Source organism: Pristis pectinata, chromosome 6 (genome assembly GCF_009764475.1).
Source record: "Pristis pectinata isolate sPriPec2 chromosome 6, sPriPec2.1.pri, whole genome shotgun sequence".
Taxonomy (NCBI): Eukaryota; Metazoa; Chordata; class Chondrichthyes; order Rhinopristiformes; family Pristidae; genus Pristis; species Pristis pectinata.
Window position 1 is genome coordinate 15955770 of NC_067410.1, and position 25509 is coordinate 15981278.

The 25509-nt window shown below is 41.2% G+C and overlaps 2 protein-coding genes across 9 annotated transcripts in view; both read left to right on the top strand.

Moving 5' to 3' along the window:
• Positions 1-14976, top strand: part of pbrm1 (polybromo 1) — a 59666-nt gene extending 44690 nt beyond the window's left edge. For 5 of the 8 annotated variants that reach the window (XM_052018278.1, XM_052018280.1, XM_052018274.1 and 2 more), the window contains 10 exons: positions 2617-2762; positions 3013-3170; positions 3478-3661; positions 5008-5218; positions 6616-6814; positions 7584-7745; positions 10538-10675; positions 13182-13261; positions 13472-13697; positions 14428-14976. In XM_052018278.1, coding sequence (XP_051874238.1) covers positions 2617-2762; positions 3013-3170; positions 3478-3661; positions 5008-5218; positions 6616-6814; positions 7584-7745; positions 10538-10675; positions 13182-13261; positions 13472-13697; positions 14428-14594 — 1671 coding nt within the window. In that variant the 3' untranslated portion in view covers positions 14595-14976. The remainder of the gene's footprint in view (positions 1-2616; positions 2763-3012; positions 3171-3477; positions 3662-5007; positions 5219-6615; positions 6815-7583; positions 7746-10537; positions 10676-13181; positions 13262-13471; positions 13698-14427) is intronic. The other 3 variants (XM_052018282.1, XM_052018283.1, XM_052018281.1) reach the window with 2 other exon arrangements.
• Positions 14977-16400: 1424 nt separating this feature from the next.
• LOC127571684 (small integral membrane protein 4) lies at positions 16401-25406 on the top strand. The gene is made up of 2 exons (XM_052018287.1): positions 16401-16891; positions 24800-25406. Exons 1-2 carry the CDS (start codon positions 16741-16743, stop codon positions 24889-24891), a joined length of 243 nt encoding a protein of 80 aa, XP_051874247.1. The 5' UTR covers positions 16401-16740; the 3' UTR covers positions 24892-25406.
• The last annotated feature ends 103 nt before the right edge of the window (positions 25407-25509 follow it).

Genomic DNA, 25509 nt, shown 5'->3' on the forward strand with positions numbered 1-25509 from the left:
ATTACAGTGGTAAAGAAGGAGTGTGGCATGCTTGCATTCATCAGTTGGGGCATTGAGTATAAAAGTTGGGAAGTCGCATTACAGTTGTATAAAACTTTAGTTAGGCCGCATCTGGAGTATTGTGTGCCGTTCTGGTTGGCATACAACAGGAAGGATGTGGAGGCTTTGGAGAGGGTGCAGAAGAGGTTCATCAGTTTGTTGCCTGGAGTGGAGAGAGTGAACAAACTTGGATTGTTTTCCCTAGGGCATCAGAGACTAAGGGGTGACTGGAAAGAGGTATAGAAAGGGTAGATAGAGTCGTCTTCCCATGGTGGAAATGTCTAATACTAGAGGATGTAGGCTTAAGGTGAGAAGAGGCATGTTTAAAGGAGATATGCGAGGCAAGTTTTTGTTACAGACATCTATGATTCTCTGTGTACAGATACAGTAGCAGCATTTAAGAGGCATTTAGACAGACACATGAACAGGCAGGGAGTAGAAGGATATAGACCATAAGTAGGCAGATGGGATTAGTTAGATCGCCATTCTGGTTGGCGCAGACATGGTGGGACGAAGGTCCTGTTCCTGTGCTGTACTGTTCTGTGTAACTTCTTAGTTTGCTGTCTTGCGTCTGTGAGAGATTTTTCAGTAAATGAAAATCAAAAAAACTGCCGTGGTGACAATCTGAAATTAAAACGGACAATGCTGGATACGCTCTGCCGGTTAAGCAGAATCTGTGGAAAGAGAAACAAGATAACATTTCAGGTTGAAGACTCTTCATCAGAACTAACAGAGGGTCTTTGATCTGACATGTTAACGTTTCTCTTTCCAGAGATTCTTCAATCTGGTTATACAACCTCACTATTGTATTTTCTGCTCACAACTGCTATGATTTCCAACTATGCATGAATTCAAACACACACCAGATTACTATTATTAGGAATCTCCATCTAACAAGTTCACCAATAAGTCCGTGAGCAATGATAAATAAGGCAAATGACAGAAGCCGCTCACAGCAAAAATCTGAGACCGTATCTTTGAGCATTTGTTAAGCTGGTTTAGAATTTCAAAACCAAAATATGATTACAAAGGGTCTTCGGCCTGAAACATTCACTCTTTCCCCAGATGTTGCCTGACATGCTGAGTGTTTTCAGCATTTTCTGTTTTCATTTCAGATTTCCAGCATCTGCATTTTTGAAATTCATTCTTAATTGTGATGATTTTGTTGCAACCTAATAGTCATGGATTAAGATACTTTACTCGTGAAGGCAGCAGATCTTGTGTAATTACCACTTTTTCTTACTTTTTGATCCCCTTTCCTAGTTTAATGTCTGTGTATTTCTCTCTAAGTTTCCCCTTCTTAGCTCATTTCCATTATACCCTTTAATAATGTGCAATTTGGTGCAGATTGGATTAAGCTCCACCACATTATCCTTGTTAGTTCGTTATTCTCTAACTGTGACTATATCTATTACTTCTTGACTATTACAAATAGCAAGTCAAGCGTTGTTCCATTCAAGGTTGCTGTGGCCATTAGGGTCTAGGAAATACAGTGTTTCAAATATTCCATTGAATCGCCTGCAAACTTCTTAATTTTTTTTTTAGGTTTTTTAAAATTTTGAGAGTACCTTTTCTCCAAGCAGGATAATATTTGACATTAAAGCTAAAACAGCCAACAAGTGGATTTTTTAAATACTTTTGCCTATAGGAGCAAATTTGTGAAATCTGTCTGCTTTACATTGCACTTTACCCAATCTAGATCATAATATAACAAAATATTTATACTTGCTGGAAGAACAGATTTTAACGTAAAATGTATCTCACAAAATTACAAGAATCCATAATTATGAATATACAGTTTCTGAGAGTGCATTTGTATAGGAGGTAAAGTTATTGTCCCAATTTTTGGTCAGAGAAAAAATTCATTTTCTTGATCTATTACTAGAATTATCTTAAGTTCTCTTTCACTTCATTTATTTTATTGTTTTTACAATATTGTATTCTTTACCTTCATGTGATATATGCAATGCTAGAATTCACTGCAAGGACATTCTGAATTCAAATATTGTTAAATACTTACAGTTAACAAAATATCTGTTAGAATGTACTGGTGATAGCCGAGAAAAAATTGGTTGAATTTTAAACAGGATGCAAATTGCTCACAATTGTTTAAGCATTGCTAAAACAAATTATCTGGTTATTATCATATTCCTATTTGTGGGACCATGTTGTATGAAAATAAGTGCCGTATTTCCTGCATAACAACAGTGTTTGCACTTCAAAAGTCCATAGGGTCATACAGCACAGAAACGGGTCCTTTAGCCCACCATAGTTATGCCATCAACGTACTTGTCTATATCTATACTGCATTTTACCAGCACTTGGTCTATAGCTTACTATGCTTTGGCCATTCAAGTGCAAAGTACTTTATTTTGAGATTTCCAACAGGCAGGAAAGGCACCATATAAATGTTTTTCTTTCTAAAAGAGCAACGTTCATAAAAATGACCTGCTAATATACAATAGTTATTATTTTTTTTCCAAAATTCAAATCAGAATTTCAGTTCTGAGTGGCTGCTTATTATCCACAACTATTCTAGGCAAGCCATATTTATAATTACTCAATGTCTTTGTCCAGGATCGAGAAGATGTACCAGTGGAAATTTCAAATGGAGAACCAGGCTGCCAGTATTATGAACAGCTGCATTATAATGATTTGTGGCTCAAAATTGGAGATTGTGTTTTCATAAAATCTCATGGTTTAGTCCAACCACGTGTGGGCAGGTAAATTTATTAAAAGATTTTTATAATCTGAATTTTTCTTTTCAATAATAATGAAATTTTTAAGAAGTGTTATTATTAATTATATTTGGTTATTGGTACAATAGGAACAGAATTATTTCAGTCCCCCAGGAATATTTTAAATGTTTGAAGATACAGGTGGTTTATAGCTTTTATATTCTTTTGTGTAAAATAAGGTAATCATTATGAAAATTATATTGTAACACGTGCTTTTTGTGCACCTTGCTGATAGGATTGAGAAAATGTGGGTGCGGGGTGGTGCTGCATATTTCTTTGGCCCCATATTCATTCATCCTGAGGAGACTGAACATGAACCCACCAAAATGTTTTACAAGAAAGAGGTGTTTCTTAGCAATGTGGAAGAAACCTGCACCATGACTTGTGTGATTGGTAAGTAATTAACATCTTAGGATTGATTACAGAGTGCAATAATGCATTAAGTTCCAGCATCAATTCCATAAACCATTCTGGAAAATACTTGGAATTTTATAAGTTCCATTTTGATTGTTTTGTAGTAGAACATCTTGACCAGCAGAATCAAATCTTTGATTTTGGTCACCAAAAAAGTGAATGATATAAAAATGTGCTAATATGTAGATTTTACAAAACTAGATTTCACTTTGCGGTAGTATAATTGACAAGATTTAAATTTAACATTAAAGATTCAAAGATAATATTTTGGTGCTGTTCCATTTAGGCAAGTGCAGTGTGTTATCATTTAAAGACTACCTCTCCTGTCGACCAACGGAAGTGAATGAAAATGAAGTCTACATTTGCGAGAGTCGTTACAATGAGACTGACAAGCAAATGAAAAGATTTAAAGGCCTAAAGCGATTTTCCTTATCTGCTAAAATATTGGATGATGAAGTATACTACTTCAGGTGATGCTTGGTTTCATAAAATAGAAAAGCATTTCTCCAATGGGGAAACATTACTGATTGATTTGAATACGTGCAGTATCTGTAATTCACTAAATTCTTAATTGAAATATCAAAGAAATTTATATATTTATAAATCCCTCTTTCATGGCCTCAACTAATGAGGTACTTGTTGATGTTTAGTTATAGTATAGGAAATATAGCAGGCAGTTTATCCATGGCAAGCTCTCAGTAACAGCAACTGGTTTAATGATGTTAATTGAAGGATGGATGGTCACCTGGACACCAAGGCTGATCCCCCTTCTCCTTTTGAAAGCATATCTTGGGATCTTTTTCATCCATCTGGGATGTCAAACAAAGGTTTCCTTTAATATCTTATCCAAAAGACAACATCTCCGACAATGCAGCAGTCCTTCGACGCAGCACTGTGTTCTTTTTCTAGAGAGTAAAATACTGTTGCAATACAATTATTATACTTCCTCCGGTGTGGATAGATGTGCAGTTTCTAACCAATGTTGTCATGATCAGACGGTAAATATTTAAGAAAAATATGAAGAACTTGAATTTATATGGCACCTTTCACAACTTTAATTGTCTCAATGCAGTTTTACAGCCACTGAAATACTTACAACGTATAGCCATTGTTGTAGGGGGCCAAATCTTGCTGGCTGTGGCCATTGGGAACCACTGCTGTTCAGCTGCACAAAGGAAGTCCTAGCTATGAGTCTGGGACTTGCTTACAAATTTGGAGGGCTGACTCTGATGTTTTGCCACTTAAAGTGCAAATGGGATTCTGCAGCACATTGTTGGAGAATCATCTCTCAGATCCAGCACTAGTTTGACATGAGGTAAGATCTGAGGCTCCAAGGATTTCAGAGGGAAATCTACACCTGCAAATTAGAAGGCAGAGGAGATCAGTTTTTTTTTATAAATTATTTTTCTTCACATACTTTTATCTAACTTAATTTTCATCAATTTTAATAATTTTCAAATATTAGGGACATTTAAATCTATTAAATTCAATGATAGCTTTGTCAAAGCTCCATCCCAAGCTTAAATGTCTTCCTGGGGCAGGACATCTGCATTATATTACTTGAGGCTTGGTCACCATCCAGACCTCACTGCCTAACACAGGGTGCAAAATACCAGTTTAAAATGGCCATTTGCACCTGGCCCAGTTAAGTGTGGGAAGATGTTCAAATGGTAGGCCTGATCTAGAATTATCCCGGTGTAATTACAAATTAAATAATCAGTTGTAATTTTAGTGATGCTGTATAAGCCTTCAAGAGTAACTCTTGTTGATGGTTTAACATGGAAATCTGTCTTACAGTAATTGTATATTGTTCCAGGAAACCTATTGTTCCCCACAAGGAACCATCTCCTCTTTTAGATAAGAAAATACAGGAGCTAGAGATGAAGTTTGCAGAATTTGAGGAGCCTGATGAAGATCACGAAGAATGTATTGAAGAGGAAGCTGAAACTGCTGAACAGCCTTCTGTGCCTCAGCTGCAAACCCCTGTTCCCAATGAAATGGAAATAGCTCCTTACACACCTCCACAGGTACAGTAATAGGAACCTGCTGAGGCCCTCTGCAGGTACAGAATCATTCAAAAACATGAAGCATTTTAAGAAGTGTGGTTTACAATCATAAAATACCACTTTGGAGAGCAAAATCAAAAACAAGTTTATGGAACATAAGAATTGAGTAGATTCCATTGTCTACTTTCAGTATAAATCATAATTCTACAATTTGGGTGGGAACAAATAAATATTTAACTTCAAAATTTACATAACTTAAGTGACACTAAAAATCAATATTATCATAAAAATGGTTACCTTTGTTGGAATGGCTCCAAGATGCCAAACATGATAACAGAATCTCACAACAAATTCAGCTGCTATGGCCAACTTAGTAATATGATACCTGAATCAGGCAGTTCTGTTTAAGGGCATTGTTGATGGCTCAACAGCCAACCTAGCTCAATGTAGAACCTCAGAATATTTAACCTAGGTAGCTTAATCCTAGCCAGCAATTTAAAGACCTTGCATGCTGGTAAGTTTCTGTAGTTAATTTATGTCAGACAAAGATAAAGAGTAAACTTCTGAATTTTCTGCTGTGGAGGAACAGGACTGGTGATACCAAGAAAGACTGAGGGGGGAAGATTCAAATCTTCAGCTAAAACCAATTACTAAATAAGCAACAGTTTGGAAATTGTATTTACAGTTTCATGCTATAAAAATGTGAATCATTTATTCATAGAGTTGTTTGTCAGTTTTGAAACATTTCATTGTTCTGTTGGTCCAAAATTTTTCACAAATTGATCAACAAATCAAATGAAAACACTTTGATTTCTGTTAAATATAAGTGACGAAATTATGAGATCACTATCATATTGTGAAGCCAATCATATGCTGAAGCCTTAGTCCAACTGAGAGATGCTATGTGAAAGCTGCAACATAACTGTGTAAATGGCTGAGAACAGTCATTCCTTTGCCTATTCCAAAGTGCACTGACAGGTGCCTGAGTGTAGGCTGAGAAGCTCTATGATATTGGATCAGAAAAACTGCAGAAAGTAAAAACCTACTCAAAAGTATGCTCTCATTGAATTATGTCTGACATTTGGGTCAGTAACGTGAAAACCAATTCTTGTTATCGTGTATAGCTTATTTAAAAATAGTTGTTTTTGTTCATTCACTTTTATTCAATTAATGGACTTCCTCTAAAGATCAGTAATCTGTGTATAAATTTAACTTGTTGAAATTTAAGAATTTTTTTATAGTATGGTTATCTAAGGTATTCAGCATAAACAGAAAATATGCCAAGGACCTATGGGATATGGCTTTGCCCCACTGGTTGGATATAAGTCATATCCCAAGGTTCTTCCTCATTTACCCTCTGTACAAATATATGGCTTAGAAATGCTAACATCTAACTGTCCTATGTTGCTTACATGTAGTCAACCCCTAAATCCATTAAGGGCACTAAACAGAAGGAGGGAAAGAGGAAGACCAACCCAAGTGGTTACATCTTGTTTAGCAGTGAAATGAGAGCTGTTATCAAAGCCAAGCATCCTGACTTCTCTTTTGGAGAGCTGAGTAGGCTTGTGGGTACAGAATGGAGAAACCTTGAGGCTGTCAAAAAAGCAGAGTATGAAGGTAGCTCATTATTTATTCTTTTTAGCAAAGACATTAAAAGTGTGTGTTTCATTAAAAAGTGACCTGACATCACAGTAGCTACTTGGCAATTAAATTAAATTTATCGTATACCAACAACCAGATACAAACATGGTACTTTACAATTCTATCTACTTCCAAGTATTGTTGATGTAATTTTAAATTTACTGCCAGCTATCTGAACACATAATATGTTAAATCTATCATCTGTACACAGTAAAAGTTTTATTAAAATCTGTCTTAAGGTTAAAATTGGCCTGCTGGCAAAAAAAAAATTAGTTTATGTTTCAGACTGATTAAATTTGCTAATCATGGCATTTGTAAATCATGGTTCATAAAGAATTGAATTAGAAGTACATCTGGCCAGGCCTTACAAAGTACAATTCCTTAACACATTTGAAGAGATTGCAGAAAATGCTGAAAAGTGCTGTTCTTTCTGGTAATATGCTACTATTGACTATCAAGTTAACAAGGAAATTGTGTGTATGGTTGAGAGGAGATGTTTCATCTTTCTTTGAAAGTATTTTGAAGAAGGCTTTGGTTCAGTTATCCTGGCAATTGTGTGGATATATTTTTTAAAATTTGACCAATAGCTACTTTCCCTTCAGGTTTGGAATGTAGGTTAGTCTTTGTGAATATATTAATTGAAGCGAATTTCTGCTTTATCTCATCCGTGCAAATTTCTAATTTTGTGCTGTAATAAATAAATTGAGTGGTGTGCCCATGTGAATATACGTTCGTGTTTTTTCAGAGCGGGCAGCAAAGCAGGCTGAGCAGCAGGAGAGAGAGCGTGCAGCTCAGCAGCAGCAGTGTGCCTCCCCACGGGCTGGTACACCTGTAGGTGCCATCATGGGGGTAGTACCACCTCCTACACCAATGGGAATTCTCCATCAGCAGATGACCCCTGTCACAGGTAGCATACAAGAACTAGCTAAATGGCAAAGGCCTAAAATTCTATTGAAAATTGCTTTCAACCAAATTTGGGAAGGGGGGGGGGGTCATTTTGCTGTATTTTGCATTGCAGGGTTTTCATCAGCACCATGGTGGTTTACCAAAAATACATGTAGAAAGTCTCTCTCTAGGGTCACGTACCAGAAATGTTTAATGTTTAAAAGTCTTCCTAGATTTTGTGATTCAAAGTGATAACATTAAGTTCTGTTTTTTATGATTTTAAGAGTTCTGTGTTGTTGCACCAAATTACTTTTGTTTGCAGATGTTGTCTTTCTTAGAAAGTTACTTAAATTACAAAGTATTTTGTGCATTTCCTCTTTACTCATTGCAAACCATCAAAAAAGTATAAATTTTTGTAAATGTTTTATGAATTACACAAAAATCGAAAACTGTAAATTCTTCTAAACCCAGGAAGCTAAGCTAAAAGTATAAGCTTTCCAGGGTAAAATAAAATTAAGTTGGTGCAATTAGTAGACATAAAAATGAGGATGTTACTATACTTTTTTTAAAAAGTATGAATCGTTGGAAGTCTTGATGTTTGATACTTGTATTTCAAAAACGTATTGTAAAGTCAAGAAAAATATGATGTTACTTACAAACTGTGCTAACCATTGCTAAATATTAACCACATGTACATGAATTTTTAATTCATTTAATGAAAATTGTACATTGGTTGTAATCTGGCAATATTTTTTCCCTCATTGTTATCTTCCACATACAAAAGGATTGTCCAGTCATCCAATAGGAAAAGTGCAGGAATATTGTTCCTTAATGTTTGTTTTTTAACATTAAGTCAGATTAAGTCACATGATTTCATTTCCTCAAGGTCCTGTAATTATTTACCTGTTATCCTGTCCTAAAGTTGTGTGGTTATCAATAATTACAAAATGTTCTTGTACCACAGCAGTCCATGTGTGGTCCACCATGCCTTAAACAGGAAGCTTCGAGATCTTGACCCAGCAACAGTGAAGGAATAGTGCTATGTTTATAGACCAATCATCACCAAGACTCTTGTGATAGAAATTTTGAAAAAATCAGATGAAATATTCTCACTTGAAATTTTATTCAGAAATTAAAATGCACAGCTTTTGAAACTATAATTAACTACAACCTCATGATTTAAACTTTGAAAGTAGGCAACTTAATGCTATTTTGGTACCTCCAAGAAGTGTGAATTTTTATTTTATTGGTTTTAGCTTGTAGATGTTATTTTTTTTTGTTTTCTACAAATTTTTCAAATGAATGTCAGTGCCATCTGTCTTGGGATTCATTTCTGTAAATTGCCATCTTGATGTGTTTCAGGTGAAATGTAGGGCTTCATCTTAACAGGGATTTTTAAAAAAAAACTTGTGTAAGAGAGAACTTCTTCAGAAGGCAACAGATTTTTATCCATTCAGGAGAAAAGATGGTTAGTTAAATAATTTGGCAAGTTTGTCTACATGCATACATTTGGGTATAAGGCTAAATCCCAAACTGCTTAAAAAAAACTGATTTGGACAGCACAAACTAAAATTACTATTTGAAAATGTAAACTTAATAGCATTTTTATCAAACATTGATATATAAATTTTTTAGCTAAATAGTTAAATTTATAGGATAATTAAGAAGATTATTGGATCAGACCAAAGGTTACACTCTCCTTTTCTTATAGCACAACTATGAAATATCCTATAGTATGTGGAAAATAACAAGAGAAAAAAAAATACTGGTCACCTACCTTCAATAGGCACTCTCCTCCTCCTTTGATTGATGTTATCCTCCATATACCAGGATCCCTGTTGACTCAGATCTGGACATGGCTTTAAACAGACAAAATTTTATATTCTTGTCTCTCAATATTTGCTTGCCTTCCTGCCTTACTTCACTGGCTGAAAAAGAACTTGACATCCGGGGTTTCCTTCAGGTGCTTTCCATAACACAAAGACATACTGTAGGTTAATTGGCTACTGTAAATTACCCTTTAGCATAGGTTAATGGCAGAAAGAATTAAAGTGGGGTTGATGAGCGTATGCGAAAAATAATGTTGCAGGGATACAGGGCAGTAAGGAGAGGGGAATTGGGATTGCTCCCTGGGAATCAGCATGGACTGAATGGGCTAAATGGCCTCCTGCCTTGCTATAAGAGAGAACAATATATAGAATATAGAAAGAGGATGAATCATGTGGCTTAGATAATTTTACACTGGAAATAAGTTAAAGGGACATTGTCCCTGTGTCTTTCCTGCATTGGATGACAGGACTTTGGTATGTGATGGATAATATTCAGAGAATGGAGAAGACCCTACCAAAGGTAGGTAATCCAACTTTTAAGATAGAAAATTAAATTTTCCAAGTAGAATGATAGAGATGTGACCCAACACATTTAATACCATGCAAATATTTAGTAAGATGTGTGTACATCCACTTATTACCCCTGAGTTATTTCATCACATACTAATCCTATCCATTCCTTAGTTATACTTCTCCTTATCCTTTAGTTTGTAGTGCATGTTTCATTATGCTGACCAAGGTTCCCTCTAAGTATGAAAGTGAATCAGAAAATAAATTTACATGTTCATGGTTTAATAATCCAAAAATTGAGTATGAATAGCTTCCTTTTATTGGTGTACTCCAACATATTATTACTGATCTAAAATTATTCATTTTATGAGAAGTTTTCTCATAAAATTAGCTAGTTTAGAGGGAACATTGATTATAGACTTGCATGTTATTGACATCCTTGATGCATGTTTGAAATTTGTTGTTATCCTTTAAGGCATGATAGGTGGCTACCCACAAGGCATGCCTCCATTACAAGGCCCTGTTGATGGCATGGCCAGCTTGGGCAGCATGCAGCCACTTCACCCTGGGGTGCCTCCACCACCCCACCTTCCCCCAGGCATTCAACCGCTGGGTAAGAACATCATTGCTAAATCATTATCTTGTTTATAATGTGTCGTCCTGCTTTAAACAATCATTGATTCTAATTATGTAAAAGACCAACAAGACATAAGTAAGGAATATTTATTTGATAGATGCCATTTACTGTCATTTTTATTTAAGAAATTGGGATAAATACTAACAATATTGGAGCTATTGAATACTGAATATTTTGAGTTAATTTCTCAGTACTTTCATTTTCAAAATACTGATGCATTTTTGACATGTTTTGTCATCTTCTGCTGAATTAAATATAATGATTTGCAAACTTTTCAACAATTTCCTTTCATAGCATAAGGATATCATTTTCTGTCAAATTGTTGCTTTGAAAATGGTGATTTTGTTATGCCAGAATTTAATCTCTCGGTAACACAACTTTCTAAAATTGTCCCACAAGATTTAACAAATAATAATGTAATTGGATTAATGTTTCCTCGCCAAAGAAATTATTTATCTAGGAACCTATAACATTTGTTGGGATATCTGTTTATTCATATCAATCTGTTTATTTTAAGTTAGTTAGTCCCAATATGAATTGGTATTTACAACTTTGCTGCTATTTGTTAGAGTCAATATAAAAAAGCACTCCTTTGACCGTCACACCTGACCAACGTATTAGCAGCTAGCATACATGATTTTCCTACAGCTACTTCTTCTGGAGATCAACACTAACAATAGAATTTATATGGCACTCAACATAAGATGTCTCAAAGCATTACAAATGTGTGCAAGGAAAATAGACTCAGACCCAGGAAAAAAGCATTAGTCATAGTGAAATCCTTTTTGGTCAGAATAATGGATGAAGGAATTGTTAACTGTCATTTGCACACCATTGACGTTTGCATCTCTGACTACTGGGATTCAAGATAGGGCTTTACCAGAGGACAGCAAAAGAACTGGAGCTAGTGTTTAATTTGCCAGATACAGGCCATCAAAGGCAGAGGTAGGGAAATGACTTCAATTAGATTTTAAACTTGTGAGGTGTTATAGCAGCTTGAAGACCATTGACACTGGAACTGGCTGAATAGTTAACACCTGCTAGTAAGCAGCTTATGTAATCATGTGATATTTTCTCAGCAGTTAGATTGGAAGTCCAATATCTTTATTTTATGAATTGAGTATGTCTTTAACGTTTGTGTTATCCACTTTGTTGCCTTTTGTTGTACAAGATTCATAAGAGCATGCTAAAATTTCCCATGTAAAATGCATGTCCTAATCAGCCTAGTTGCTCTCCGTATCAATGATCTGGCAAACTCAGAGACATCACATTTGATCATTCTGCTCTGTTATTTAAGTGAAGATCAACATTTGGTGTCAAAGGCAGAGACTTTCATGCGGCCCATCATAGAAAAGTGATAATGATAACGTGCTAAACCTTCATAATATTGTTAGCTGCTTTCAATTACATTTGGGAGGGGTCTCTGAATATTTTCAAAAAATAAGAAAGAGCACTTTGTTTTCTATTAATACATGGCTTGGCACAGAACTGCAACTGATGATGTCTTTAGATTTTCTACCATTGGAAAGCTCTGCAAGTAATTTCAGTAGAAAAGCATTTAACATGACATCAAAAATGCATCTTTAGTTTAAAAACTTTAAAGGGTCAATATTTCATGGAATTCAGCGTTTTGCATTATTTAATTGTTATTCTTTGTATTTTTGATTTATTTTAGAAATCATTGAAGCTGCTACTTCATTTTTCACATATTTGTAAAAAAAACAAAGCAGCTTCATTATGTGCTGAGGTTACATCTTAAATCTGGTTCAACTTTTTCCACTTCTCTTGGGGTTTGAAATTTATTATCTTCCTGGCTTCTACACTGGGTCATATGGACTTTGAGGTAGAGAGGGTAACCCATTCCTAGCTCTTCCCAGATACATTTGTAAGCCACCTGTCTGGAAGTATACGAGGAGCTTTTCTCCCTGCTTCCCCATGAAGAATCACTGGACCAGTCAGCACCTCCCCCACTAAGGGTAGGATTGAAAATTCATCAACTGAATGGCTTTGGAACCCAACACCTTACAGTGCTCAACAAACTACCACTTTTTTTAATTCTCCCTAGTTAAAATTCATCTAAGTTTCTCTTGGCGAGTGAATCTGGAACTGAGGCTGTTGACTCAGGATAAGGAGTTCGCCAATTCTGACTGAAAATGAGAAATTCCTTCATGCAGAGGCAGAACATTGACCTTGGACTTACTGTATAGCTAACCAGATTTGAGGGGTAGTGCAGCTTACCTGTACTCCTGTTTCTCAAGAAGAAAACAGTTGTTAAATATCAGGATTCATTTCACAAAACTTCAAATGATACGTTTGCTAGCTGCTTTCAGAAATCTGGCCAGGTTTAAAAGCTGTTATGAAAGTTTTTTGGCACATTTGATGCATTATAATATTGTGACATATAGCTTAAGATAATAAGAGAAGATAATTAGTGAACCTTTGAAACTTCGTATATGATATATGTATTCTATTGAAACTGCAGGTGTTATAGGTCAGAGTGTGACCACCATGGTGGGAGGCTCTCCAACTGTGACCACCACAGGGACCCCATATGGTCAACAGGTAAAATACATTATTTGATTAGGTGCTTTCTCAAGCTATAATTTAGATTAATTAAACACTATAGTATTAAACATGGTTTGGTTAATCCTGTTTATTAGAACTTGTATTTCAGACCACATGCTTATAGTAAGAGCTGAAGGCAAATTAAAATACATAGCTTTAATGTAGTTTAGCTCAAAGCCTTAATGTTCACAATGGTGACTCTTTTAGATTGGTATTCATCCTAATCTTGGACCTCAGGGTCAGCAGGCTCCACCTCCATATCCTACACAAGTTGCAGCTCAACAAGCTATCCAGCAGCAGCCATCAACACCAATGTTTGTCGCTCCTCCACCAAAGACCCAGCGGCTACTGCACTCTGAAGCTTACCTGCGATATATTGAGGGGCTCCGTGCTGACTCGAACACTGTCAGCAAGTGGGACCAGTCACTTTCTGGTAAGATACAATGCATGAAAATAATAATGTAAATCATATTATCAATGGTGGAATTTTACGAACAAATGGAAGTTACTTGGCCTGTAGTCATAAAACTGCATTGGTCTTGCGTGCTGCTTCACTATTTTTGGGTATTATGTTACGTAAATCGTATTTTAATTCACTATGATTGCAGATTAACTTTTGTGTGGTTATGTGGTGAATAGCAGAAAAGATGTTGTTTTGCAAGTGCTTTTCCAAGATATTTGTTAATTCTTCCTTGAAGTGAAGTAGGATTTGATCAAATAGATAGTGGATCAATAAATTGGTTCTAGCATCTTCCCTAATTTCCAATTCACTAAAAATTGTTTCCTGGGATATCAGGCATGCCGTGGCATAACTGTGAGGAAATCTGCTTGGATAACAACTTCACAATTTTTTTCCCAATTCATTATTGCCTTCAATTAGTAGAAATTCTGGCTAACCTAAATATGGTTGATGGTGTTTAAGCATATATCCACTGAGCAAAAAGAAATACCTACTCCAGTGCATTTTATTGATAGGATTTTTAAATTACTTACTAGCCCTATCTAGGAAATTTTTAATGCACTTCAAGTGCAGATAATCTTCTTCTGGATGACCTTTGGAAGTACCATGCTGTGGCCTCTATTTTCAACTACACCTGCTCAAAAGGGCCATGAAAATAATGTGTATGTCAATATTTATAGCTTTACTTTGTGTTCCTTTGCAGCAAGAAGGCAAGATGTCCACCTTACAAAAGAACAAGAGAGCAGATTGCCTTCTCACTGGTTAAAGAGTAAAGGTGCTCACACAACCATGGTCGATGCACTGTGGCGTCTACGTGACATCATGCTGCGAGACACTCTAAATATTCGGCATGCATACAGTCTGGAATAATACCTGAATTCCTGTTACATTACCGCCATTTATTACGATGCAAGAGTTCTGTGGAAAGTGTGGCTGTGAAAAGTGTGTTTTAGTACCTATGGGAAAATGTTAGTACAATTTATTTTACTGCATTTCTTGTATGGTCAAATTGTATTTGTTTTTATAAAGACTTTTTAAATAAACTGTCACTGGATATTTCAATTTACTATTGTTAGACTCCGCTATAGTCTTATGAAAAACCCTATTATATTTTTGCACTGATTCTATCCCTTGTGTAGAATTCAGTTTCATTTTTTCACTGGTACTTTGGGGGCTGAGTATGCTTGCTCAGTACATTTGTGTTGTAATGAGACTAATTTGAACATTTTTCATTAATAAAAGGAAAAGTACATCCAAATGACAGTGATGTGTGAGTCTGATTTTTTTTTTAATTGTAAAGTGTTACTGCATAAGATCATAGAAATAAACAACGTAGATGGGGATATTCAGCTCACCATGTTCATGTAGGTTTAAACAGAGCTATCCTGCCTGACTCCCCACTTCTCAGACCTTAGCCTGTTGCAGCACCTCAGATGAATATCCAAGTACAGTTTAAACAATAAAATGTAATGAATTCCAGGCCACGTGGTGAAATGATTTCTTATCCTTCTACAAACTATCTTAAATCTAAGTACCTCCAACCTCTCCCATCACCCCAGTTATTAAAAACATACTTTTTATTCACTCCTATCTACATTCATACTTTTACACATCTTTTAATCTATTCAGTGTTTCTTCATGGCAGTCTACATGGGAAATTCCTATAGGACCTTCAGTCTGGGATGTGCCCTTCAAGGACACAGGACTACTCCCTCCCAACTGTATACCATTGTGCTGCCAACTTGAATGAGTCGAACATGTTGTACCCAGTGATTGTATTGGAAGAGTCTGGAAGTTTGGCTATATGATTCTCTGAGTATCACAATGTCAGGCCATTGCTTGGCAAATATGTAGATTACCTCTCCTAATTTCAACACCAGTCTCCTGATATTTATAAGGGGAAATGTGCAGGATCTCTAGGCAGGAGGTGATTGCCTTATCCAAGTTCATCACCTTGGTCTGACGGGTTTCATTCTTTGTAGTTTTAACTTGGGAATTTGAGGCTACAGACTGTCTTACATTTTGGGGGGGGGGGGGGGGGGGGGCTGTTTAAAAATCAGTCACGTTGCTATGGGCCAGAAGTCACATTCGGCAAAACCAGATAAAGATCGAAAATGTACTTTTCTAACAGTTATTAGAGAACCGATCACGCCTGAGTGTCAAACTGATAGTTTTATGGTCATCATTACTGTTTTCGTTGAATTCTGGTGGGTGGGGGGAAGCAAGAACAAATACTTGAAGAACTCAGCCAGTCAAGCAGCGTCTGTGGAAAGAGGAACCAGTCGATGTTTCGGGTCAGGTTATACGTTCCTTATTATTTAGTTAACTACATTTAAATTCTCCAGCTGCTGTGGTCATATCTCCAGATTGATAATCCAGGTATCTGGATTATTAGTTTGTGCTGGGTTTCGCTGAGGATTGAACCCACTGTAAAAACCTTAAGACTACCTCGGACTATTTTTTCTCTCTCTCAATCTTGCACTGGTGTCGTTACGTTTAGTTTGCACTGTATAATGTATGTTCACGTTGACTTATGTTTGCCCTCGTCTTGTAAAGTACTGTACTGCTGCAAAAAAAAGCTCATTTTGATTACATGTACACCTTGTGTGTATGACTATTGACAACAATAAACTTGAACGAGTTATGAAAGCCTCAGCCTCGTTCTAAGACCAACGTGGAGGGAGGGAGAAGGGACGATACCCGCCACGGGAGATGGTGTAAACCTTTCGGCTGGGCGATTAGTGGAAGCGCTGGGCTTTGAACAACCTCCTGGTCCGAAGAGGCGGGTCACAGTCTGGAGTGAAACTCTGATCGTTTCCTGCTGCCGTCGATTGGCGAAAGGTCAACATTGCAAAGGACAGGACTGGCTGGGACAGGACCCGGGAGGGTTGGAGACTCTCCCTCAAAGCTGCTCTGAGGGATCTGGGAGAGGCGAAGCGAAGCAGCAGCCAGCTCCGGCACACTTAACCGGGACCCGTCCGTCTGCAGCCCCATTAAACCAGCAGCCCCTCCAGTCATGTTGCAGAGCTCCCGGTTCAAGCGGTGGCTGGGTTTAGTTCCCGGGAAGAAGCTCTTCGGGGCCTATCGCTTTCTGCCGTGTTTCTTTGTCCTCGGCGGTGTGCTGGAGTGGATAATGATAAATGTGCGCATCGGCCACGAAACGTTTTGTAAGTATGACTGAGTCACTTCCAAAACGCTCCGGAACACCCAGAGGTCGTGAAAATATTTGTTTCTGTCCTGGGCCCATGTGCGTGCAGCTGAAACTGTACTTCCGCCGCCACTTCAAACGCTGGTGGGTCACCGGCCCTGTGCCTCTATCCGCTTACAGTGCAAACCACCTGTTTATGTGGAATACCCGAGCGCTGAAGGAGGCTAGCCTTCTCTTCCAAAGACTGATGAAGGCCAGCGTGTGACGCCACCTGTCCCTAGTACTGAGCAATAATCCTGCAAATTAGACTTCTTCGGGCCCATCCAACTGCCAGATCCAAATGGAATCTTATATACTGTGTTTTCAGGTCATTCCAGACTTTACCATCTGTGTGTGAAAGTGTCCTGTTTCCCTGGAGTACTCCACTAGTTACATCACTCCGGTCTGAAAAGAACCCATTTATTCCACAGCTTTGGTATCTATGACAGCCAGTTCTCAATACACACTTGTAATACATTTCCTCCATTACTTTGAGCTCTTAATTTATGCACCAGTGAACACTAGTTCCCTGACACCTCCTCATATCTCCTCCTGGACCATGGCCCCATGACTGAGTATCAGGTTATCGCCTTCAAAGTAGTTACTGACCACACTTCCTCAGGAGACCTGCTCTCCACAGCTTCCAGTCTTATAGCCCCCCCAACCATGCACAGCCCACTTCTACCTCCTCCCAGGGTACAGATAGACACATTGTTTGTATATGAAAAAGTATCTTTATTAGTCACATGTACATCAAAACACGCAGTGAAACACATCTTTTGCGTAGAGTGGTCTGGGGTCAACCCGCAAGTGTCGCCACGCTTCTGGCACCAACATAGCATGCCCACAACTTCCTAACCCGTACATCTTTGGAACGTGGGAGGAAACTGGAACACCCAGAGGAAACCCAGACAGACACGGGGAGAACATACAAACTCCTTACAGACAGTGGCCGGAATTGAACCCGAGTCGCTGGCACTGTAATAGAGTTACACTAACCACTACATCATTCTGTTCTTTTTTTCTTTGTCTAGTCTTTTCTGAATTACATACATGACCTTTCTGATGCCCTCTGCAACTTTGACAGTTTCCTGTATCCTGCTCCCAAGTGTTTCATTTTCATCAGGGATGACCAAATCCTCTGCACCTCCATCATACACAGGAATGGTGAGAGTCCTTTCATTTTTCCTTGAACCAAGGTCTACCACCACTCCCCTTCACCTGGCTGAACTGTAGCCCCACTCACTTTCTTCAGGTTAAAGATATTGCTATGGGAACACTCATGGATGCAAGCAAAGCCCATTTCTCCGTGGGTTACGTGGAAGAACCTTTGTTTCAGTCCTTGGTAGGCCATCTCCGCCTTTTTCCGATACATTGATCACTGTTTCGATGCTGCTTCCCATACACAATCAGAACTTTTGTCATTTTTGCAGCCAGATTCCAACCTGCTCTCACTTTCACCTGCTCCATCTCTGACTCTCCTCTTACTTCTGTTATTGTCTCTATCTCAGTGGATAGTTTAGTCAACCAAAATCTATGACAAGTCTGCAGACTCCAACTACTTTCCTGATTGTTCCTCCTAGGACTCCCATTCCATTCTCCCAATTTCTGTTCCACACCAGTGCTTCTGAGATGTTTTCCTTGTTTGTTAACTGTAGTTCCCCCTCCACCATAATTGACAGGGCTAGCTCTCCACATCTGTTCCATTTCCTGCAATTCTGTTCTCATCCACTGTCCAAAAGTTCCCTTTGTCCCCATCTCCAACCCTACCTGCTTCCGCATTCAATAGATCATCCACTATAATTTCAGTCACGGTCAATAACCAGATATATCTTCAAAGTCAAGTTAATTTTCATATGCACAACAGCATGTGTGCACAGGTGAAATGAAAAACTTACTTGCAGCAGCATCACAGGCACATAGCATCATATAAGCAGCATCCACAAGAAAAACATAAACACAATTTTTACATGAAAGAGCACAATTAGAACAAAAAAAAGTTAATTTTAGTGCAAAGTGGTCATAATGTTGCTAAACTCTAGTGATTAGGGTTGTGCTGGTTGTTTCAAGACCAAATGGTTGAAGGGAAGTAGCTGTTCTTGAAACTGGTGGTGTGGGACTTCAGGCTTCTGTACCTCCTGCCCAATGGTATCTGCAAGAAGATAGCATGGCCCAGATGGTGGGGATCTTTGATGAGGAATGTTGCCTTCTTGAGGCAGCGCTTCCTGTAGATACTACCAATGGTGGGGAGGGATGTGCCCATGATGTATTGGGTAGAGACAATGACTCTCTGTGGCTTCTTGCGCTCCTGTGCATTTGAATTGCTGTACCAGACCATGATGCAACCGGTCAAGATACTTTCAACAGTACATCTGTAGAAGTTTGTCAGTGTGTTCGATGACAAGCTGAACTTACTTATTCTCCTAAGAAAGTAAAGATACTGGCACACTTTCCTTATGATTGCATCTATATACAGACCCCGGGACAGGTCATCTGATATGTTAACACCCAGGCATTTAAAACTGTTGACTCCTTCCGCTACCGATTCCCCCAATGTAGACTGGTGCATGTTCGCCCTCCTTGCCCATCCTGAAGTCAACAATCTTCCTCTCCCCTCCTCGTCAGCATTCAGAAAGGCTTGTTCTTCTCTTTGACCCCCTGGTTCATTCTTTCCACCAATATGCTCCTGTTCTCGTTGGCACCTTCCCACTCAACAGCAGATGCAGCAATCCGTGCCCTTTTACCTCTTCTCATCACAAGTATTCATTCCAGATGATGCAGCAAATAACTCACAGCCATTTTTTTTTTGCAATTTTGTGTAATGCAGTCCATGCACACAAGGTGGTCTCCTCTATATTACAGAAACCAAATTGTAGCGGTTGATACCACGAAATAAAACAAGACGCTGGTCGAAGGATTATCAAACAAGAACTGGTTTATTTTCCCACCTTGCGCGGGCCTTTTAAGGGAGACTGTTCCCGCCCAATGCAACCGGCAATGACGTAAGTACTACGTCATCAAGTCTTTCCCGCGCGCGGGTTCTCCCCGTCGCTCGGGAAAGACGAGGCCCGCCGCCATCTTGGGCCTTGTCCCTCCGACGCCACGCGACCCGACTGCCGAGCCGGTTCGCCTGACCGGACGGTGAGTCGCTACACAACCCCCCCCCCCCCAGAACCAGCGATACAGTCCCCAAGGTCCGCGGGCTGTGCCAGCCGCCACTTAGGGGGCCGGCCTCTGCGTCGCGGCATTGAAACCTCGACCGGTTGTTGTAGATCTAAATGGGCCGGTTTGAGGCGGTCTGTCGTGAAAACCTGTTCCCTGCCTCCAACGTCCAAAATAAAGGTGGATCCATTATTCCTTATGACTCGGAACGGTCCCTCATATGGTTGTTGCAATGGCGCCCAAGGTGTGCCCCTGCGAACGAAAACAAACTTACAGTCTCGTAGTTCTTTGGGCTGGCCGGATGGGGCTTGACCGTGCCGTGAGGCGGGAATCAGGGCCAAGTTGCCAAGCTTTTCGCGCAGTCTTTGTAGGACTGCTGGGGGTTGTTCCCCTTGGTCTCGAAGGACAGGTATGAAATCCCCTGGGACAACTAGGGGCGCCCCGTACACAAGCTCAGCTGACGAAGTGCGGAGGTCTTCTTTGGGGGCAGTGCGTATGCCGAGCAGGACCCAAGGCAGCTCGTCAACCCAGTTAGGACCCTTCAGGTGGGCCATCAAGGCTGATTTTCAGATGGCGGTGAAAACGTTTTACCAACCCGTTTGATTGAGGATGGTAGGCCGTGGTGGTGTGCAGCTGCGTCCCTGGCAGGTTCGCTAATGCAGCCCAGAGACTGGAAGTGAATTGGGTGCCTCTGTCTGAAGTGATGTGGGCCGGAACACCAAAACGTGAGACCCAAGTTGTGAGCAGCGCCCGGGCGCAGGTATCAGTCATGATGTCAGTCAGGGGGGTTGCCTCTGGCCACCTCGTGAACCGGTCCACGATGGTAAGGAGGTACCGGGCTCCTCTTGAAACAGGCAGAGGACCCACAAGATCGACGTGTATGTGGTCAAACCTCCTACGGGTAGGCTCGAACTGCTGTGGCGGGACTTTGGTGTGTCGTTGGATTTTCGATGTCTGGCAGTGCAGACAAGTCCTGGCCCACTCACTGACCTGTTTGCGCAGGCCATGCCAGACAAACTTGCTGGCGACCAGTCGGAGAGTTGATCTGATGGACGGATGCGCCAACCCATGTACCGAGTCGAAAACGCGTCTCCGCCAGGCTGCAGGGACTATAGGGCGGGGCTGACCTGTTGCGAGGTCGCAAAGTAGGGTCTGCTGACCTGGACCAACCAAGAAATCTCGGAGCTGCAGGCCCGAGACTGCGGTTCTGTAGCTGGGCAGCTCGTCATCGGCTTGCTGTGCATCAGCTAGGGCCGTGTAGTCGACACCCAAGGATAGGTTGTGGATGGTCGGTCTGGAAAGTGCATCAGCAACGACATTATCCTTTCCGGAGACATGTTGGATGTCTGTTGTGAATTTGGAAATGTAGGATAAATGTCTCTGCTGACGAGCTGACCAGGGATCGGAGACTTTGGAGGAGGCAAAGGACAAAGGCTTATGATCGGTGAAAGCGGTGAAAGGCCTGCCTTCTAGAAAGTATCGGAAATGCTGGACCATCAGATACAGCGCTAGAAGTTCCCGATCAAAAGCGCTGTATTTCAGTTCGGGTGGTCTAAGGTGCTTGCTGAAAAATGCCAAGGGTTGCCAGCGTCCTTCGCTTAGCTGTTCCAGTACCCCACCCACCGCGGTGTTGGACGCATCCACCGTGAGAGCGGTTGGGACGTCTGTCCTAGGGTGTACAAGCATCGTGGCGTCTGCCAGGGCGTCTTTGGCCTTAACGAAGGCAGTCGCAGCCTCGTCTGTCCAGGTGATGTCCTTGCCCTTACCAGCCATCGGCGAGAACAGAGGGTGCATGATACGGGCTGCTGCAGGGATGAACCGATGGTAAAAGTTGACCATCCCAAGGAATTCCTGTAGGCCTTTGACCGTGTCGGGGCGGGCAAAATGGCGGATAGCGTCTACCTTGGCGGGTAGGGGTGTTGCCCCGTTGCTGGTGATTTTGTGGCCGAGGAAATCGATAGAGTCAAGTCCGAATTGGCACTAGGACGGGTTAATCGTGAGGCCGAAATCGAGGAGACGGGAATACAGCTGGCGGAGGTGGGAAAGGTGTTCTTGGCGGTTATGGCTGGCGATCAGTATGTCATCTAAGTAAATGAACACGAAGTCCAGGTCTCGGCCTACCGCGTCCATCAGCCGCTGGAAGGTCTGCGCGGCGTTCTTAAGGCCGAACGGCATTCGAAGGAACTCGAACAGGCTGAATGGGGTGATAATCGCAGTTTTGGGGACGTCATCCGGATGGACCGGGATTTGGTGGTATCCCCGATCGAGGTCCACTTTGGTAAAGATGTGGGCCTCATGTAAGTTCGCTGCGAAGTCCTGGATGTGAGGGATGGGATAGCGGTCCGGGGTGGTGGCGTCATTCAGCCTGCGGTAGTCGCCGCAGGACCTCCACCCTCCGGTGGCTTTGGGGACCATGTGCAGGGGGGAGGCCCAGGGGCTGTCTGACCTGCGAACAATCCCCAGCTCCTCCATGTGACGGAACTCTTCCTTTGCCAGGCAGAGCTTGTCTGGAGGTAATTGTCGTGCTCGGGCATGAAGGGGTGGCCTTGTAGTAATGATGTGGTGTCGTACCCCGTGTTTGGGCCTAAAATTTGTAAACGAAGGTGCCAAAATTGATGGGAATTCAGCTAGGAGCTTGGTGAAGTCGCCAGAAAGGGAAATGGAGTCCAGGCACGGGGCTGGTAGGCTGATTTCTCCCAGGGGATAGGTCTGGAAAGTGCTAGAGCGGACTAACCGCTTCCCTCGCAGGTTGACTAACAGGTTGTGGGCCTGAAGGAAATCGGCTCCTAGGAGTGGTCGGGCAACGGTGGCAAGGGTAAAGGTCCAGGTAAAACGGCTGCCGCCGAATTGTAATTGAAGTGTACGGGTGCCGAAAGACCATATCGTTGTACCGTTGGCGGCATTGAGTACAGGACCTGGTGGCCTGTCACAAGTGTCGCAGCCGGTCGGGGGCAAAATACTGACTTCCGCTCTAGTATCAATGAGGAAACGCCGTCCAGATTTCTTGTCCTGAACGAATAGGAGGCTCTGTCGGCGGCCAGCCGCCGTAGCCATCAGCGGCGGCTGGCCCTGGCATTTCCCTGAAACTTGCAGGGTGGGCGGCATCGACGGGCCTCCGCACCCCACCTCTGATGGTAGAAACACAGCTGGTCACCCGTGTCGTCGTCTGTGTTCCTGGAGTGTGGCTGCTCGGTTGCTGGGACTGGGCGAGGCGGGCGTTGGGCTCGCGGCCTGGCGATTTGGCCGACGGACGAACCGCTCTCGTGTTTGGCCTTCCACTGGACATCTGCCCGGGCGGCTACCTCACGGGGGTTGCTGAAGTCGGCGTCAGCTAACAACAGGTGGATATCATCGGGGAGCTGTTCGAGGAAGGCCTGTTCGAACATCAGGCATGGCTTGTGTCCTTCGGCCAATGCCAGCATCTCATTCATTAGGGCAGATGGGGATCTGTCCCCCAGGCCGTCCAGATGAAGCAGGCGGGCAGCGCGCTCACGACGGGAGAGGCCGAAGGTCCGAATCAAAAGGTCTTTGAAAGCCGGGTACTTATCTTCCTCCGGAGGCGACTGGATGAAGTCTCCGACCTGGGCGGCTGTCTCTTGGTCTAGAGAGCTAACCACATGGTAGTACTTCGTGGAGTTGGAGGTGATCTGCCGAAGGTGGAATTGCGCTTCGGCCTGGTCAAACCAGACGCTGGGCCGAAGTGTCCAAAAGGCGGGCAGCTTGAGGGCCACTGCGTTGGCTGCTGCGTTGTCGTCCATTGCGCGGGTCCAAGATCCGTTTGGATTGTCGGGGTCACCAATGTAGCGGTTGCTACCGCGAAATAAAACAAGACGCTAGTCGAAGGATTGTCAAACAAGAACTGGTTTATTTTCCCGCCCTGCGCGGGCCTTTTAAGGGAGACTGTTCCCGCCCAATGCAACCGGCAATGACGTAAGTACTACGTCATCAAGTCTTTCCCGCGCGCGGGTTTTCCCTGTCGCTCGGGAAAGACAAGGCCCGCCGCCATCTTGGGCCTCGTCGCTCCGACGCCATGCGACCCGACTGCCAAGCCGGTTTGCCTGGTTTGCCAGTGAGTCCGCTACAAAATGTTGATTTAGTGACGACTTTGTAGAACACCTCTATTCAGCCTGCAAGGTGACCCTACCCTTCCAGTTGTCTGTCATTTTAATTCTCCTTCCCACTCCCACTCCGACTTCTCCTCATGTACCTCTTGCACTGTTCCAAAGAAACCCAAAATAAGCCTGAGCAACTGTATCTCATTTTCCAACTAGGCACATTAATGCAATTGGAACTCAGTGTTGAATTCAACAATTTAAGCTAACCAGCCTTTCCAGTTTGTGTCTGAAGTTATAATGCAAGGTTATCCACTCATAACATTAATCTGCTGATGAAAGATAGTTGGCCTGAAATGTTAACCCTGTTTCTCTCTCCACAAAGTTGCCTGGCTTGCTGAATATTTACAGCCTTTTATCTTCTTACTTAATATTTCCACCTTCTGCCACTACATATTACTCATTTTGGAACTTGATGGTCTTCGTATCTTCAGGCAGAGGAAGCAACTTGTATAGTGGCACCTAGGCTTGGCCACATGATATGGAAAGGATTGGATGTCTGATTGAAAAAGTTGTACAAAAATATAGGTTTGGCCAGAAATGTGCATTCGTTTTTTGTTAAACTCTTAAGTTTACTTCTTTCTCTAAACTTATACATTTTATTGTCTTTCTAGATGACGTGTATCGAAGAAAACGTTCTGAACGGCAGTACCAACAGAAATTAGAAGAACTGTCCACATCTGAAAATCAGCTCCCTTCAAAATAAGACGTTTTACATAACTGGCAAATTTGCATTATGAATGCATTAAATTATTTCCTCTTTAAAATTGTTATATTTCCTGAGATTTATGCCTTACTACATCTTGAATGCAGCATTTCATGAGGTTACTTGTTTTAAATTTGTGTTTCTCATCAACTTGGTTTGTATTGCACCTTGTATCTTAGGATATTTGAAAACCCACTCATTTAATTCCTTAAAGTACACACTCTTGACATAGAACTATTCATAGCAGTAGAGATCAATGTCATGAATCTATATTTACTGCTGTTGGAGGAAGAGTGTTGAAGGGGCTATCAGAAGTGCCTCTCAAATAATTTTATGATTTTTTTTGTTCCACCAGAAGGGGGAGTAATTTAAATATTTTTTCTCAAACAGAGCACTGGAATGGAGCTTGAAGGGTCAGCATTCTAACTCAGAGGAATGCCACTAACTGAACCACACCGTGCCAAATAAGGGGGCGTAGGTATAAGTTTGACAAATAAAATATATATGATGAATGATTGAAATGTTGAAGTCTTTTCCTTGATAGATTGAAGTAGAGGCTTGATGAGAAGGACACAAGAGCTCTAAGGGGGTAGGATAGAAAGATAATTAGAATGGGCA